Source organism: Scatophagus argus, chromosome 16 (genome assembly GCF_020382885.2).
Source record: "Scatophagus argus isolate fScaArg1 chromosome 16, fScaArg1.pri, whole genome shotgun sequence".
Classification (NCBI taxonomy): domain Eukaryota; kingdom Metazoa; phylum Chordata; class Actinopteri; family Scatophagidae; genus Scatophagus; species Scatophagus argus.
In genome coordinates, this window is record NC_058508.1 from 19039288 (window position 1) to 19058609 (window position 19322).

General features: G+C 44.3%; 1 protein-coding gene across 3 annotated transcripts in view; it reads right to left on the minus strand.

Annotated features, from left to right (window-relative positions):
- Positions 1–19322, minus strand: part of asic2 (acid-sensing (proton-gated) ion channel 2) — a 279484-nt gene that overhangs the window by 12268 nt on the left and 247894 nt on the right. For all 3 annotated transcript variants that reach the window (XM_046414829.1, XM_046414828.1, XM_046414827.1), the window contains 2 exons: positions 12426–12576; positions 3866–3993 (listed from right to left, as the gene is read on the minus strand). In XM_046414829.1, coding sequence (XP_046270785.1) covers positions 3866–3993; positions 12426–12576 — 279 coding nt within the window. The remainder of the gene's footprint in view (positions 1–3865; positions 3994–12425; positions 12577–19322) is intronic.

Genomic DNA, 19322 nt, shown 5'->3' on the forward strand with positions numbered 1-19322 from the left:
AATATATCCAGTATATGACCTCTGGCCATTCCTGGCCTGTTATATCCTGTGATAATTAAACATGCCCTCCTCTATGCCTCCAGTAAGCACAAGCAATGAATACCGACATCCAGACGCTATTAATTTTATTAAGGGACTTAAGAAAGGTGCTTCTCAGCAATCCTTAACCTTTAAAGTCACCTTCATACCTCAGCTAATCTTCACTTCTGGCCTAATTAGAGTCAGCTGCGGCTGATTCGAGATCTGATCATTTCTCTCTAATCAGATAATCTAAGGTGCTCAGTATCACTTTTCACTGTGTGGAGACCTGCTGACCTGATTATGCTGTATCTAATAAGAGTTGGGGCCTGTGCCCCACTCAGCGTGTTATTAATCAATGTTTCCCTGTTGTACTGGAGCAATGCTTTAATTAGGCTTTACAATTTGGTCAGCAAGGGACATTGTTAAAGAAAAAAAGTTGGATATGGGAACAGAAGGGTTTAATAAGGTCATTTTATTTGTGCTGGTTGGGTGAGCTTGAAAGGAAACTGGTTTGAGCCGAACTCGGTGTACAGAGTCACACATTTCCATAAAGTGGTCCTCTGCTGTTTGTTTCTTTCTCGTTCTGTTGGCAGCAGAGGAGCTAAACTGAAACACAAAGACCTTGAGCTTGAATAAAGAGGCAGCATAAGAGTAATGGTATAAAAGAAATTGGAGGACCCATCATACCCTTGTAGCTTCAGTCAAAAGACGACAGAGGGGCAATTTCTGTATCTGGAGAGCTTGAATTTAAAATTGTCTTTAGCTCGACTGACTGAGCAGCTTTGATCTCGGCATTATTTGCCAGAATTTGTTAATTTAAACTCTTTGTCTGAGTTATTTTCACAGAACTGATTGGTATCCATTATAAAAATCCACTAATCTCCAGATTGTTTTTTCTTTTCTCCACAAGGTCCCATCCCAAATCTTCGCCCCAGATGCTCCACCCAATCATCATTATCCTGACTGTTTTTGGCCATATTTGAAAGCGCCCTCCGGGTTTCTACAGACGAGGACGCTCAAAAAGAAGGTAGGAGCATCTGACAGCAGGAGGGTTTTCCCCAGACTTCTTATACAAAGTGCAGCTCTGCATTAATTAGCCGTAGCAAAAAATTTGCTGAGTTTCCTACTGTGTGGGCTTGTGGAGAGGGGCAGTGCTTCACCCTGCCAATCACAGAGCTGGGCTGACAGATGAGGAGAGAGAAACCCCGGAGGCTCCTTACCCAGGAGGCCAAACCGTCTCCGGATAGGACTCGTCCTCGCCTTCCTGACTCCCGCTGAGGTGACTCGCAGCACCACACTGAGCTGTGGTGATCAATTTTTTTGCAAGACAAGTTGCTAAAATTCACTATTCTCTTTCAGTGCGTGCAGGTGCTTGAGAGACTGGCGAGCTGTCAACATGCACTACTTGGTCGAGCGTGAAATGTGAATAAACTTTACAAATACTCAAATTTTTAATGGTGGAGACAGACTTTTATTTATACGTTTAGAAGCTTTTTCTTTTTCTTTTGCTTTACCAGCAGATCACATTAGCTTTATGTGAAGGTCCTCACTCTTAATGATGAACCCCCTGAGGACTCTGCAGACTTCCAGCTCATTGTTTTGGCTCACGCTCACTGCTCTCATAGTTTTGTTGTTGGCTGCAACAGGCAGAAGAAACACAGCAGGAGATTTACCGGCTAAAGAGGCAAATATTTAGTGGAATATTCAACTTAGTCTTTCCAGGCTGAGAGAAACAACACCAACTCAATACAAACGTTGATAATGAGCTCCCCAAATCAATTTAGAAGATTATATATCATTATATATTATATCATTATGTCAGTGTTGTTTTCACTGGTTGTTTCTGCTGCCCCCAAGTGGCCAAAAAAAATCAGTTATTGGTCAGTTATTGCAGGTTTAAATGCATACAAATACTAACTGACAGCCGGGGTTGCCAAAGAGAAAGAAAGTTTATTGATGTTCCAGAGGCAGCACCATTTTAAAAGTGAAAGAGCGAATTTCTTTTGACAGAAATCTGTCTGCTCAAACCCCAGACAGCACATTTCCAAAAGCTTCACTCGGAGGCAGAAAAATAGCAACAGAAAACAGAAAAACAAAACAGAAAGAGACAAAAAAATGACAATGAGAGACAGAAGTAACTGGAGGAGTTTGTGGGAACAGGCAGTACTGGGCAGACTGTGAGTCCAGCAGGTACAAATGAGAGAAGTGGAATGAAGAGGCATTGTGCAGCCTGCAAAACACCAGCAATGCAAAATGTCAATTTCAAAGTAGGAATCTGCCAACACCAAGCTTCCTTTGTAGTGGATCCAGCTGGAACAGGATCCAGGAGCTCCAGATTGGGACCGGCATGTCTTTGATTAGATTCGACACATCTTTGGTCATTATCAAAACCTGTAAATAAATCTAGTAATTCTCTGCTCTGTCATTCTTTTATTTCAGTTACTCATTATTGGCTTGTTTTTCTATTTTAAGTCCGATGTTTAAAACGGACAGAAGCCTGAGAAGTCAAGCACTGCTGCCTCACACGAGCTGGTGTTACTGCGATTCTGAATCAGGACAGCCTTGCTTTTTGTTGTCTAAATATTTTGGTCATTGATTACTGTGAGCCCAGTGAGTGTTGGTGCTGTGATGAAATGAAAATGGCTAAATTAGGGGGTGTATGTGTTGGTGCGAAGCTGTCTGTAGGACTTAAATCAGCTAGTATTCTGGTTCTTATTTTCCCTGCTATGCAGCAACCAACAGACTGAATTGAAATGAGAGGGAAGTGAAGTCACAGTCAGTAAGAGGGAGACCTGCAAACTCTGTCTCCATCTGCTGATTTTGTGTGATTATTTCAGATCGTCTGATTGATGAATGTTAACAGTTTAGTTTTGTTTGTAAACATGCCGTCGGATCCTAAGACTAAGTTCAAGTCCGAGTCTGAGAACGTTTTAACAGATGAGCTCCCAGATGGTCAACTTAAGCACGGAACGACACTAAGCTTATACTTGTCCACTAGGGGAAACAGGCTGGCACTGGCTGGTTAAGAGGAGCGCGGAGTCAACAGTCAGTCGCAGTATAGAAAACAGAGCAGCTAGTGAAATGGATGTTTCAGATATTGTGAATTACCACAACTATGAAAACACATAAATGTTCACAAAAAATATTAGGCTGGTGGGTCACACACACACACACACACACACACACACACACACACACACACACACACACACACACACACACACACACACACACACGTGACACGATCTTGCGCCTTGCAGAGACAATAACCCCCGGTTAAGAGGATTCCTAACTGACACGGTTGAGAGAAGTCACAATACAAAGACATGCAGCTTGGCAGTGTTGAAACACCCTCACTGAAGCTTGTTCAGATTAAGCCAACAGGATGGAAACGAGAACAAGTGGAAAACAACCGTGTGAAGTGGGAGCCTCTGCTGACAGAAACAGCGGAGGTTACATCAAATGCCTTCAGCTGTATGGATCTGTGAGACCTGCAGCCTTTAATATTGGCCTCGTGTGATGGAACAAGGCTTCAGGATGATTGAGTGGGGCTGAGTTTCAGTGAAGCACTTCTCCACAAGGTCAACGCCACTGGAAGTCATCATTTCCCAGCCAGTAAGAGACTGCAGAGGCCAACTGAGGGTACAGAGGATCCTGGGAGACACGCAGCCACAAATTCATCCACTCACACACACACACACACACACGCAAGCACGCTATGCCGTCATATCTGTTAAGGCAAGCTGAGCATGTGGACAGATTTCAGCAAAAAAACACAGCACAATGCAGGGAAATGATAATGAAGTGTGTTAACTGTGTATCAGTACAAGTCAGGGGCACCTACCCTCTGCTCCTGCGTGGCTACAAAAGTCTGGAAGCCGGGGGCCACGCCGAAGCCCAGCTCGTGAACGAACGGGGGCTCCGCCTGGCTGTGGATCTGCACCCGCACTCCCGCCTCGAAGGCTGTATCCTCTGGAAGGAAGGACAGATGGAGACGCCCAGTTAGCTGATTCATTTAGTCAATAAACAAACAGAAATGTGCAAAAATGGAGAAGAAAAAAGCTAAAATGTCTTTGGCTTTTTTGACTGGTTTAGATAAACTGCTCAGAGGAAGAGAGGAGCAAAAAAAAAAAAAAAGAAAGCTGTTTACAGTCAACAGATGCTGCTGCACAGAGACAGAGAACGAATTTCCTGTTCGAAACAGACTTTTGGCAAATGAATCTGGAGCTTTTGACTCAAAGCCAAGGGACTTTAAGATCGTCTTTATCACGACACTCAGAGACGTGCCATTTGCCTCTACATCAAACACAGGTAGAGAGGAAGGCTCGGAGTTGACGCTGATCATGAAAGAACCTTCGGCCTGCCATTTAGAGCACTCACATGCACGCACACACACACACACACACGGGCAAGGACAAAGAGAGCCATAACATTTATGGGAAAAGAGAGAGCAGTCTTTGTAGAAATCAATAGTTCTCTTTCCATGTCCTCATATTCAGTGATGTGCTCCCGGACATTCAATCAAGCCCCCCCCCCGCCAGCCGATAAGCCGCCTCGAGGTGTCGAAGCCCTTCGGCACGGTTGGCCTCACAAATCGACGGACGTCTCACACACACACAGCTTTACTCCGTTATGATATACTCATCCATCAAGCATCTGCAGCGACTGATATGGCGACAGCTTGGATGCATTCGCACTAAGGAACAGATGAAGGGATGCTGCTTGTGCTGTATGTACATCACAATGTAGTCAGAGTGTGTGTGTGCAAAAGAGTACGATGGCTGTTTGAGAGAGACAATCAGAGACTGAGTGCACGAATGTGTAAAAAACGATGACTCATTTGTTGCGTGAGTTGTGTACCTTTTGTGTGCCTTTGTGTCCGTTCTGTCCTGTAAAACATAATATCACGTCCTTTACGGCTCATCCTGCACTGTCCAGCTCTTTGGTTTGTCTTTTTTATTGTGTTCGCTGTACCACTAAGAAGCTATCAGCTTTCAGTGTGTTTAGCACACACAAAGTAACACACAGGGAAAGGCAACTGCAGCACGGCAGTCTAAACTGAAAACTAATTAAACAATTAATCTTCAGCTAGAGCAGCCGACGGGCCTGTTTTTCCACCACATTTTGAGGTCAGGCTGCAGGGTTTCGCTTCCATTCAACCACAAGCACATCCAAGCAAGAAACCCCCAGTCACAACTTTTGTGGTATTTGGTATGGCACACTGATAAAAGTATCAGATTCCAGGTCCTATCCACAGCTCTCGGCACTGGAAATCCAAAACAGGGGAGTTCTGAGCCGAGTCGCACCGAAATGAGACCATCGATTAAACCAGTCATTTCTTTATGGACCCGTGTTTGTATGCCCTCGTCGTGTTGAAACAAAAACAGGTCCAAATGTGGAAACACATTGTAGTCTAAAATATCTTTGTATGCAGCACAAATAAATGTTACTTTAATTATTAGAAGTGAGGATCAAGAACAAACCATTGAAAACAGTCAAAAGTGCATAAAAGTAAAAATTTTTCATTTGTTCTCTTAATTCCTCTGATCATCACTCATCACACAGCAGTTGTTAGTGTTCATGCGGCGTGTAAAAGGAAGACACATCAACTGTACAGTATGTCTTCATAACAGTTGGTGGTCTGATGCTCCATTAGCAGCCACAGCACAGCTAAATCTTCCATAATTAGCCAAAAACAACCCACATAAAGGAGCCATACTGTCGCGCTGGGTGACACATTCCTTCATTACAACAAGCACTTAGACAGTGTCAGCGAGTAACTGCATCCCTGATGTCTGTGCAGCGTGTAAATACAGACACTAACTTACTTATATGTTCATTATGATAAAGGAAAATGTCGCCCAGTGGCTCTTTACTGTGTTTTTAATGGTATTTATGGGGCAGTGGAGATCTATAGCAAAAAGATATAAGCAGGCATGCTGTGACAGAATATACATTAGTACCATACACTCAATGTTGGTTATGGTCTTGTCCCAGAATGAGTTGAAAATGATAAAAAAGATCCAATAAATTCAGTTTTCCATTGTGTGCGGTTACATTTGCTGAACGTAGTTTTGCTGCCTTTGGTGACCAATTAGCGACACCAATGTGGCGACTGTTCCCTAATGTGTTTGCTTGCTGTAACATGAACATCCACGTGCTAATGTGCAGCTAATGGATGGATAAATATTGGACTCGATCGCTGGGTAAAGTAAGAAATGCTGAGAAGAGACCGAATGTGACTTCGAGCAAAAACACTGCATTTTCAAACATCGCCTCACATCTGAAAGGCTTTTTGCCTTCATCAATACAGGGAACGTTCAAGAGGAACAGCCAGCCACATTGGATTTAGAAAATGTTATGGCCTGCTAGTCACCCTCAGAGCAACATAACACAGGAACAAGAAGAGGCATGTGAGGACCAAGAAAAGAACAGAATGGATATTCAGTCTTTTCTGACAAGTTCAGATCTGATTCCATCGCTGCGGGTCTCAGGTCTGTGCGTCGGTATCTGAGTGGATCTGTTATCAGCGCCGATCACAGGGTGCGACAAAATCATTACCCAAAAACCTGTTTTGTTTGGGGGTGGCTTCTGCTGGAAGCAAACCAGTTCTATGGGAACAAAAAGGTGGCTGTAGCAGAAAGAATCAGACAGTTCTTTCCTTTCTTCCTTGCACTTGCGTTGTCCAAATAGACAAAAGCAGTCGCATGACGGATTGATGCAGATCGAGGTCGAGAGAGAAGATTAATCACTGCTCACTTACACACCTCTGCACACCTGGACAATCAACATGCTTTACAGACAACGTCAGCAGGCTGTTGGGGATTTCAGATGCTGTCAGATCATCCAACAACACTTCAGTTGCAGCATCCTGACCCTGAAAGACGCTTACTCATTACTCAACTACAGTTGCTCGTTATTTTCTGTTGTGTCATGCTGCTGCTGCTGCTGCTGCTGCTGGCAGTGTTGGTGTTCTCCATCTGTCTGGGCCTAATAATCCTTGTGTCTGTTCCGGACTGGGTCAGACGGTCCTCAGATCTGTAGAGGACTGGGCTTCATCCTTTGATAATAAATTTCTGTGGTAGGTTTTTTATGAGCCTATTATGGATCAGATCCAAAACTTTAGACCACTGGAGCCCTTCGGTCAGGACACATGAGGCACTTGATGTCAAAAAGAAATAAAGTCGTGGGTGACATTCATCAGTCTGGATTCATCAATTAATCTTCTCGTTCATATAACATCAGGAAACCAATCACACGATCCTCAAGTCTAAGGTGACGTCTTCTGTGTCTCGTTCGGTCTGACAATAATCTCAAAACCCTGAGATATTCAGCGCGTTATCACATCAGATGCAGAAAAGCAGCAAACCTGCACAACTGAGGAGCTTGTCAAAAGTTTGCTACTTGAGGCATGACCCTGAAATTTAATCGACTAATTGCTTCAGCTCCAACTCGGGCCCACATTTTGTGCCCGTTGCACTCAAAGCAGATGACCAAACAGATGCTTCAGCAAACAGTGAGGATACAAACACGAAAAACACTGAACTAAACTGGCCGTCTTAGAGATAAATCCTGTGTAGCTGTAAAAATCTGCTCCTTCAAGTGGAAATTAGATATTTGTATGGCAGGCTGCATCTGTTTGTCTGAAGGAACAAACAGAAAGTGTGTTTGTGCGTGAGTTCAGTGCAAACGGGGCTCGCTTTGCTTGTTTGTGCCCCAGTCAGTTCAGCTCTCCATATGAACAGATGATCAAGAGGATCACGGCGGACCATGTTGGCTCCATGTGACCACGGCTTTGGCAGAATCAAACACAGCTCCGTGAATTTACCGCGGTTACCGTGTATTTCATCACCACTATCGCGCCCGTTTCACTTCGAATGAGTCGGCAAAGCGAGAGAAGTCGACTGAGTTAAGATGCTATCGGCTGCTACAACCGCAGCTCAGATCCGCCTGCTTTGTATGACGCTGAATACATTCAGGTGGTGCTCTGATTTCACCTCCTTTCTCCTTCAGCATTTCAAGTGCCTCTCGCTGTGGGAAAACATGAGAGGCAGACGAGAGAATCGAACTGGAGTAAATGAGAAAATTGATCCACGTATGCACGCACAAGTATTGATGTTTGCATGTTGAAAAAAATCTTCCTGGCTGTTGGAGTTTGCAGTTTGCGTCCTCCTCTCCACCCGTCTGGCGAACAGCAGCAGCTCGAGGTGTGTTTGTCGGCAACATCACCTCTCCGTGTCACATGTCTCTTATTTCTGTCTCGCTCAGGCATGTCAGTCTCCTCCGTATTGTGTCTAATGTGAGTGTGAGTGTTGACAAATGGTGAAGGCAAGCTGAAGCACAATTTCATGTCAAAGTGAACTTAACAAGCCTCAGTAAGAGTCACTTAATTATAACATGATCAAACATCTGAGCACTGCCTCAGATGCTGTTTCACACTGACTGATGTCTCTTCCTTGTGGACACGCTAACAGCAGCGTGGCTGTTGGTCCGTCCAGGCTGTCCGGGCTCAGCAGGATCGACTGCCGCCGACTGCCGTTTTTGTTTTGTAGTGAATTGGATGAATTGCCATGAAACATCTGATTTTTCCCACTTTGGTAATCATTTTAATCCAGTGCCATCGTCAGGTCAATAATCTGTCCAACACTTTGGCAAAATGAATTCAGCTGCCCAACATGCTATTTAAATGGTAAACTAAGATACTGAACAAGTGGTAAACAGCATCAGGTTAACATTTAGGCGTAGAGTACAGCCTCGAGTGTGACGCGAAACTCACTCCTGTCTTATTCACATTGATTGGCTGAATTATCTTTCCACTGATGCATTCACTGACAGATGTTTACAGTTCGTTCCTGACCTTTGAACGTCTCACCACAAGGTCCATTTAGCAGCTGTTTTCGAGCTTTTAATCTTACTGCATGATCTCCATCCGTTCCCCAGTTGCCATGGAAATGTAAATGTTCAACTGTTCACGTCTTCTGAGCACTTTCTGGACTTCTGATCTGCATTTATTCCCTGAATACTCCACTTTCAGTTCATATATTGTCCTACTTTTAAACTTAGCACATCAGCTGTTGTCTTCAATCTTAAATTAGGCACATTTTTTTATATAAATTATATACAGCAACCTCAGCTTTTATTCACAAACCAAGGCTGCAGCAGAGAAACTGTTCCTTCATGCCAAGTTAGGATTTTCTATTTGCACTAAATGCTGTTATTCTAACACTGTGCAGTCACAGAGACAGATCATAATTTATAACAACACTGAAAATGGCAGAAAATGTCCTCTACACAGCAGCAAATGAACACTGCATCCAAAGACAGCTCGTCACACCGCAGTCGAAGTTCACCAGCATCAGCATGAATAAAAATACATCAGTTCAGGATAACTGCTCAAATATTACACAGTTAACTCCAGCAGCCAGTTTGTCCTCGTGCAAACGTGAGAAACTGCTGTCTGCTGCACTGAAAGAACTGCTTCAAGTTTCCAAGACGCAAAGGCAATAATTTGCCCCACACGGACGTCGCGCTGACCAAACACCAAAGAGGGAAGCGACATAAGTGGAGAAAAGAAAAGTCCAGAAAGATCAAGGACTTTTTCCGATTCCACTTTGCACTTGGTTTAACCTGTTGTTGTTGAACAAACATCCTTCTGCTCTTCTCAGGTTCTCCTCAGAGTGCTTTTTACCATCGCCTTGATTTAATAACAACAGACACAAGGAGCGCAGAAGCATGGCGGCATTTTAGCACTGCACTCAAATGCTTGTCGGGCTTTACTCGCCTGCTCGCCACATAAAATGGGAGCTAAGATCAGAGATGATGGATGGCACACTGATGGAAAACAGAAAAACAGGAGGAGAGATGCGTCTCAGACCGGAGATACAAAGCAAAGTGAGCAAAAGGGAAACATGGAAAAAAAAAAAAAAAACTCGCCTCGCTTTCATTTTCAGTTCAATAACTCAATAATTCTTTGCAAAGCTCTCACATTCTGCATCCCTCCATCAATGATTCTGTTAAAAATAGACATTGTGGGTGTGCTCTGTGTAACTGGTTGCCTGGGAACTCTGAAATGTCATATTTTCAAGTTTGGTTTCTGTTCTTGAGTGCCAATTTGATCTAAAACTCAGCGATGTGTGTGATTAATAAAAGATGTTAGTTAGTGTGGATGTGAGAGGAAGAAATGGAACTTGAATGTCATCACACTTTCACAGGCTGTGATGCGTCTGAAAGGCTTTTCTCCGTACTACAAACATTTTGTAGCTCTGCTGCTGAAGGGGAACATGTGGTGGGTGCTGAGTGTGTAAACACACCACTTTGATCAAGGCTGCTTGACGAATGTGATATCAGAGAGGCCTGTTTGACGCCTGGAAATTCAGAAGGATTTTCCAAAAAAAGGTCAGCGAGTAGCAGGAGTCGAACCAATTATTCAAACCAACATCGAATATAAAGATTTGAAAGCACACATGCAAAAAATAATTCTTATGTCACAAAAACTGTTTGTCAGCATGCGCTGTGCTCGAAATTACCTAAACATGTCTGAAAAATCATAAAAAACAGGAAGCTTGTGTGTGGGACTGAAACTGTGTTCAAGAGCAACGTTTGTCATGAAAACTTCATTTTATCCTCCAGATCTTCCTTCAGATCCTCCATTTGGGTGGCTTGTTGTCTTCCAGGTCTCCATCCTGGAGGCAACACCTGAAGTTGCTCAGCGTCCTCCGGGATCCACATTCTTAACAAACATTTTAAAACCCACTTAAATCAGGAAATTTGTCATCGTCATTTGTGGGCCATGTGAATAATGTGTGACTTGAGTGTATTGGTTACAGACAGACACATCCGATCCATTCATGATTTCCATCGCTGAGCAGTTTGGTCAGCAGCACGATGAGGAGAAAGCTGAATATCCAGGCAACAGGCCATGTGTTTTCTCCCACCACTCAAACTTTTATCCATCTTGTTCAGTTTTCACACCATGAAACACCACGTTTCTTCATGTCTGTCAATCACGATGTAGTGAGGAGGAGTATCATGGCGAACTGTGCAGCGTACATATCAAACCCCGACTGAGACAGACTGCTGGACTCCAGATGAGGGACAATAAGAGAGGACACAGGAGCTGAGACGGTGTGGGGTTGGATGGGAAAGTTGATTGGCAGGAGGAGATGAGCGAGGAGTCCCTGTGCAGCGTGTGCCCATCATGTCAGCACAGCGTAGAAACCTGGCTCAGCTGGGGAGACACGGCGCCCCCTGCTGAGGCTGACTCGGCTCATCTGGGCTAATTAAACCACGCCGGGATAAACAAGAGCACTGGAAACTGGAGCCCGCTGCGAGACGAACCTCCACATGCTGTCAGGGTGGTGGCTGGAGTACAGGCTGTTCAAACGAAAGTCAAACCAAGAGGAGCTCAAGAGAAGGAGGTGAGGGACTTGTTGTCCACAGAAGAACATGACGAGGACTGATAGGAGGCTCACTTTTTCATGATGGATCGTCTTTAAGATGAGCCCGGAGTAAATAATGTCCATCTGCTGGGCTGTTTGTAGCTTGGCTGGCTGCTCTGGGAGCTCCCCTGTCTGCCCTTCTGCCGGTTGAGACGTGAGCCGGCCATTCAATGAGCTTCACCGTGGAAACTCTCAGGCTGCAAGCCTCCCTGAAACGCTAAGTTCGAACCACTAACAAGGTCTCTAACATGCAGATCAGAATGGAAAATAATGCAAAGCTGCACTACTTTAAAATAAAGATCATCAAAGAGGGTTCGGTGCCCCACTTGAAAGGGTTTTGAATATGCAGTCAGGCAGAACTGGAGGTGCAGTGACTGACCCTGTCTGGAGTATTTTTTTATTTATTTATTTTAAAAGCCTCCCTCAGAGTGAACACAATAGCAGAATAAGCTTGATGTCCACAGTCAAGAGAGCAACAATTAGTTCTTCAAATAGACTAAAAATCGGCCTGTTGGTGACCTGGTGGCCAAATGCTTTCAGAACTTCAGTAAAAAAACAGCTGTTAAGACTTTACCTGATGTATGTGTTTAATATTCAAGAAGCGAGCTGTTTGAAGACCACTGCACGAGAGGAGAAGGCTGGCAAGGATCTTAACACACAAAACCTTACTGGAGCGTTATTTAACATTTAATCAGAGTTTCCGGGTGTGACACTGTCCTCGAAGTGATTTCATCAGGATGACACTGAATTATTTCTGTGTTAATTACGGCTTTATTGAGTAAAGGCTTAGTGTGAGACACAAGTGGGGAAATAAAATTTTAAGTACTTTATCTGATTTTCATCATATTCTCAATTTCACTTCGAGGCTGTGATATTATTCAGTTTGGAACAGTTTGGAAGTGCTGTCATTCGTGATGGGGTCACGTGATCTGAAAGCGGGAAGGGTGAGGAGATGGTCATGCCCACCTGTGTCCCCCCACACCGGCAGGTACTCGTCCTGCTGGATGTCCAACATGATCTCCAGGCCGTTTCCCGTCCCGCCCTTCATGGTGGTGCGGAGTGTCTTCCCGTCCTCTGCAGCGTTGAACATGTAGCACTTGCCATATCTGGTGAACACCTGAGAGGAGACAGAGACAGACAGAGTGATAAGTGAGGACTCACTAACTCTGAAGCGCACACACACGCACACACACACACACTACAAGCAGCAGACGAGAGCATCAACCTGGAAACCAAATGTTCTTGCTCGACGCTGAACTGCAGTATGATTTCTCACTTTATCAGGTGTTATCGTGCAGAACAAGTCTGACAGTACGTGAAGGCTGCCACGCACTCGGATATCATTTATCTCTCTCTCTGCAGGAGCTTTTAAGCTTCTTTACTGTGCACAAACTTATTTTAGGCAAAGCCCTGCCGCAAAACAAGCAACAGGTGAGAAAATAGCAGCAACTTCCTGTGTGATCATTTAAAAGCAGAGAGCATCCTGACATCATCAGGCCCAAATCCAAGCCCATCCACGTGGCGTGTGTGTGTGTGTGTGTGTGTTCATGTTGTTTCTCTTCTTCCTCCACTAATGTCTCTCCATACTACCACCACTTCACCGAGAGCCACCAAATGGCTTTGAGACATTTATGAATAATAGATTGACTAAAAAGAGCGAAGCTGTCAGTGTGTGTGTGTGTGTGTGTGTGTGTGTGTGTGTGTGTGTGTGTGTGTGTGTGTGTGTGTGTGCGGAACACAAGAAAACACGCAAATGAGACTGTAGTTGTGAGGTCCCCGCTCATGAATAGTCATCGTCACTAAAACCGTCCACTTCGATCCTGTGATGACTGAAAGGCGGTGACCAATGGGAAGCCTGTCTGTGAAATTAAAATTTAAACACACAGCGTGTAGTTTCTGACTCTGCGGGCCTCTCAGTAAAAAACAAAACATGTGAGTAAGTAAGTGTGGGGTCATGGGAGTTGCTGTCTTCAGTGTTTAACAACCATCGCTGTAAGCATGTAAGTCACGCGTGCCTCAGACACTTTACCTCACGTATGGTCTCATTCGTGTTACATGTGGTCGTGTTCGCCCACTTCCTTCCTATCGTGAGAGCGACAAGCGACCGCATGAAACGTATCGTGACTATGAACAAAATTGCGGTTTGGACTCCACAGAACATATATTTTGATGTGGAAGTGTTCCATATTATATCGTTAAAGATCAACACGATGCACCGATGTGACTTACAGAATCCCATCCATGACGTGTGCTGCTAACCGTCAGAGAAAATATAACATGTACAAATGTTTACGTATGCAGTATGCAGCGGAACGGGAATCCGATCGGATTGGTCAGACCCGACTCACACTGAGATCACATGTCAGCCCCTGCAGGAATGAAATCTACAAACTTGGACCAAGTTCCATGTTAACGTGGAGTGTAATCCAAAGGCATGCGAGCGTTTGTCATCGTCCAGTCAACATCAGGATGCAGTCAGCGGTTTGCAGTGTTTCCCGGAACGACTCTGAATGACCTCCAAACGATCATGCAGCATTCATGCAATGTGACAGCTCCCTGACTTACTACTTTCTGATTTTGATGTACAGTTTGTGTTAACATCAAGTCGGGGCTGTGACTTGCAAACTCTCTGATACTTACAGAAAAACAAAGCAGTGCATTGAAGACAAAACAAATACGAAAGTCAGCCAACATCTGGCATTTAAAGCGATTAAACACAAATTCAGAGGCTGCAGCGCTGTAAACATGGGGACATCTCTCATCTCCGCCTTCCATCCTACATGAGTCACAGCTGCAGGCTTGTTGCACTCAGCTGTTTGTCTTCGCAGCCAGAGACAGAGATGTTGATTGTGATGATTATAATTAGGTGTTAATAAAGATCAAGAGGCACTCCAGTCAACAAGAACTGGTTTTGTACCTCTTACTAAGAATACCATCTCATTTTTTTGAATGCGCAGAATTGCAGCCTATTAAAGCTACTGTTAGTGTGGATTATTATTAATCTCAACTTCTTCTGCTCCAAATCTTTTCTCTTGATTGTTCAGGATGGACTAAAACTGTTTGAGCCATGAAAGAAACGCTTCAAAACATCTTCAGTTCTGAGGGGTCAAAACCAGACGATCGATGTTTACCACTGATGTTTCATGTTCCTGCAAAAAGACAACAAAATGGAAAGCAAAGTACGCAGCCAGTAGCTGTTTTTGCTTCCCTCCCCAGTGCTGGACTGGATGTATTTTTCATTTCTTGTGCCTCCTTCCTTATTGACATTGGCCTTGTCACGGATGGTATGCTGACAAGACTGATGGATGAGCTAATGCCCACAGTGCCACGGAGGTGATGCGGATTGCAAGAATATGAAGCACCACATCACAGGTTCATTCACCTATGCTAACCAGAGGTGCTCCTGACAGATATGTATCTGCACAAAATAAATGATGATGCTACGAGTGCCGGAGCGCAGTGAACAGGGCAGCAGATAAATATTCATGGTGCCATCACTCCTCGTTTGCAGGTACAGGATGTGGCAAGGGTTTTCAGACTTCTCAGAGACCAGAGATGCCACGGAGGTCTCACATGGTAGTGGTCCAACATTTATTTCTCAGGACTGCTGAGGCTTGACAATCTATGCAGCGAACCCAGTGTCATTAGCATAAAGTGTGTGCTTACATGGACCACATAACCTTGACTTCTCCTGAAGGAAATGTAATGATGTTTCAGATGAACTTCATTTACGCAGCTGTCCAATGCCAGATTGAAGCGTTCTATTTAACCATCGCTGGCTAATTGGTTGAAGACTGTAGCAGTGCGCGTAATTACCCAACAGTCATTTGCTATTCCATTATGCACATGTGACAAAAGCACAGTACTCCTCCACTAGTGGATTATTTCTCTCTTTTCTAAGCAATTGGCTCCCGAGAGTCTCCATCCAACATCTCTCTCACTCCTCACTTTGTTATACAGGGAAGAATATCTTTCACAGGGACTCTACTCAGCCCTCTTTCACATCTTCTGTCAAGGCTGATGATGTTTGACAGACAGGACCAGGACCGGGTCAACATCCCATTAGACCTCAGCCAGACACAAAGGCTCCTCCTCAGCCAAAGGATGACAAAGACACTAACAAAACCTTGACAGCGGGGTTCTGTTATTTTGCAAATCCTCGCCGCTGACCCTGTCTCTGTCTCTCATCCCTCCTGATCTGCCGCCTCAGGTAGAGCTGTCAGATGAGGGAAGGTAATGAGCTCTCAACCCTGTCCAGAAATGTAGAATAGCACAGGAAGCACTGCTGTCTGGAAAAAAAATGCATAATGGTAAAAGAAAAAGAGAGACTTATCAGTTTTCATTTAACAAGGAAACCGCAGCTGTGAAAAGGCAAACGGATAATATCGACGGTCACCGGCTGCATTAGGAAGTTTGTGCCAACCGTAATTTCTGTCAGTGTGGGAGAAGGTTTCAATAAATACGACCGTGAATAACCTGTGCACTCACATGACTCCATACAGCATCTGTTCTGCACATAAACTGTTCTAATATGAGGCGCAACCTCTTAGCTGTTTAAAGGTTAAATATACAACATTTAGTGGCATTTGATATCACACTGGAGCACCGCAATCTCAGAGCAAAGCATAAAGCACATGTGCACGTTGTTCACTCGATGAGGCTGAAGCTGGGGGTTAAATAAAGTGCATGTGAACGCAGTGAGAATCAAGCTGCAAAATAAGGCCGTGCTTATCAAATATGAATAAATATCATGTCACTGCAAAGCCAAAAAACATTTCAGCTTTCTTGCTTTTCCAAACCATATTTCAGTGCAGTTCTGTTAAGCTATTAGCAGAAAGTTTCTTTGCTTTCCTTCTCTGTTCAGAACATCATTACTGCACAACATCTTCACACAGCACATACTTGTTTACTGCGATAATCAATGTTCAACATCAACAGTAAACCATTAAAGCTGCACTGTCAATATTTGTTAGGTAGCAGCTTAAAATTAGGCCAACTATGTGTCAGAGGTGTCGCTTGTAATGAAAACCCAACAAAGAATTCTCATCACGCAGCTACAGAGCATTTTAGCACCTTTCAGCTCATGGTTTCTGTTCGCACAGCCTGTCACTTCACCACATTTACCTTGCAGCATGTAGCAGCAAGCCAGAGGAAAAAGGAAAGCTGCTTTGACTTTTCCTGCCTTGTAAGAAGGCGACAGCGAAACGTTTCAGCTCATGTTCGGGCTACTTCGCGCAGTTCCTGTCCTCACTGTTGCTGTTCAATTCTCAACATTACAAAATGTCAGAGAAGTCAAACTCAGTTGCTGCCAATATCACATTAGCTTCCCCTTTTCTAAGCCAGAGGTCTGTGAGCTGACCTGCAAGTGAGAGCGTGCGTAGCTGTGCTGCCAATTAAAATGCCTTTTGACCGACAAAACACGTCTCATTAGTATTCACAGCTGTGAGTCTTAATGTCTGCAAGCGCAGAGCAGCAAACACGGCGTGACCTCGCCCGTTCGCCGTGTATTGCCTCCCACTGAGGGGAAGTCAGAAATGATATGACCATTAACGTCTACTCCTGTCAAGATGAAAGGTCAGCTGTTAGCTTCAGCCGCCCACAAATCAGATTATTTCACATGCTCCTGAACAATGCAAAGAATCTGAAAGAAATGTGTGACAAGTGGAGGAAAGTACACACTTTTCATTTCTCGTATCTCGGAGTATCTGACTTTGTAGTCACTAAGCTCTTCGTGCTGGACTCTCACAGACCCCTTCTTCTCTGAATTCATCTTGCTTTCTTGCACACAATCCGGTTTTGTTATCAGTGCTTTGCAAATGGCTTGCTGATGTGGTTCCAAAAGGACTGGCAGCTTATTGCTCCAGAAAGGGGATGCTATCTTTTCTCTTATGTTGTGCTCCCATCCCCACTGGCCCCTTATAATAGTTATCGCGTTCCGTCCATGTAGCGTCCAAGTCATCGAAATACCCTGAGGTTCACCGCCAAATTCATAAATCCCACTTTCGATGTTACTGACACAGCAAAGCCAGATCTACCACAAGAAAAAGCTTAGATGTGCCACGCTGGCCCCTGTTCAAACATCTTTTCCATTATTTGCAATGATTCAGTTATGCAGGGAGGCCATTTTCTGTTAAAATCGATAAACAGAAAGAACAGATGAAGAGTACATTGCATTTTTAATATTACGGCCCGTTTGAGATTGGACGCGGCTTCCCGAAGAGCTTGTTCATCAGGTCCTGCATGCTGACGCTGCTATTACTTTCTGTCAGTTGTGTTATTCATGCACCATTATAAAACACATTCCTTTCCACAAAACTACAACAGTAAATGTTCCCGATGTTTCGTATTCATTTTTTGCCGGATGACATTTCACTGTCGCCCTTCTTGTATTTTTCCATTAAAGGATAAGCAGGTAAGAAGACACTTCTCCTGCTCATCCCATTTTCTTTGCTGGCAAGCGGGACATAAAGCGGAAAGTGCTGCGGGGTAAATTGAAATGTTAAACATCAGCCGGTGAGTATTATCGGTTCTCATGAAGTGACTCCCGGTTTCAAGGTTACACCATTTTCACATGAGCTGTCCATTGTGATCTGGTGTTATTGTTTGACAGATCAATATCAATTATGGGAGAATTTAGCGGGCGTTTTATGATAAAACCAAAGCAGAGAGGGAGCTTGAGGTTTAGGGGAGAAATGGATGAGAGAGGCCTTTTATCCTCGAGGCTTACTGGGAGGAGAGGAGAGGAGTAAAATTTATGAAAAAGGTCTTTGAGTTGCAAGGTGTGCACTTTCTCCGCTGCCGAGAAGTAGTTGTACTGCTGTGGGGATAAATAATGCAGAGGGCTGCTGCGTTAGTGACAGGGCTGGCACTGAGTGTAGGAAAGGAGGGGCTTAAAACACACACACACACACACACACACACAGAGGAGAACCGTCTCACTCATCATCATGACTTTATGCACGACACTACCCACACGCCAAGTTGGCTTCCTCCATATCTTAAACGTCCTCACATCCCAAACATATTTCATGTCACATTAAACAACTCCCACCAGTGATGTGACGTGTTGGGAGTTTTATGGAACATATTTACTGCTGCACCCCAATGCCAGTCAATTTTATTTTATTTTACAAGACGGCACATGCAGCGATAGGACACAAAGGATTGCAGTGACTGCGGTCAGCATTGTATTTATGCTCTCCGAGATGGAGGAGGAGGAGGAGGAGGAGGAGGTGGAGGAGGGAAAAGGGGAGGTTGGAAGAGAAAGAATAACGCAAGAGAGGTTAAAATGAAAGGAGGGAAAAGGAAAACAGGAGGAACTTAATGCAAATTCCAACACAACACTCCTCTTGAGTGAAGAGGTGAATGACATCCATGTGTCTGGACTCTGGCCGGGCTTATTGTCCTCAGTGTGGACTGTGTTGACGGACTGAGTTTACAAGAGGCCGCTCGAAGGGACAGAAAGGACTTCACCTCTGCTGGGAGGACCGGATCGATTACCAATCGATTACTTTTCACTGATTTAGCAGCATATGTGACTACTCTTTGTGAAACTCCTTTCATGTTTGCCTTCTTATAGCAGCAGCCTAAACTTGAGTTTGCTGGTTTTCAAGTGTTTTATATCAGACCCTTAATGAGGCCGGTGAAGGTGGAGGATCCTGTTAAAAACAGATCCTGCAGCCGAAGCTGGGAGGATTAAGGAAAGATCGAAGAGTGTTGCAGTGTAATCCATCATCATACACGACCTTAAAGGCACAGTTCAACATTTCTGAGAATGTGGTTGGTGAGAGACTGTTTTCGCAGAGCTGGAGTCAAGATATCGTTAGTCCCTCTTGGACTGGTGGTAGAGAAAAACACATTTAG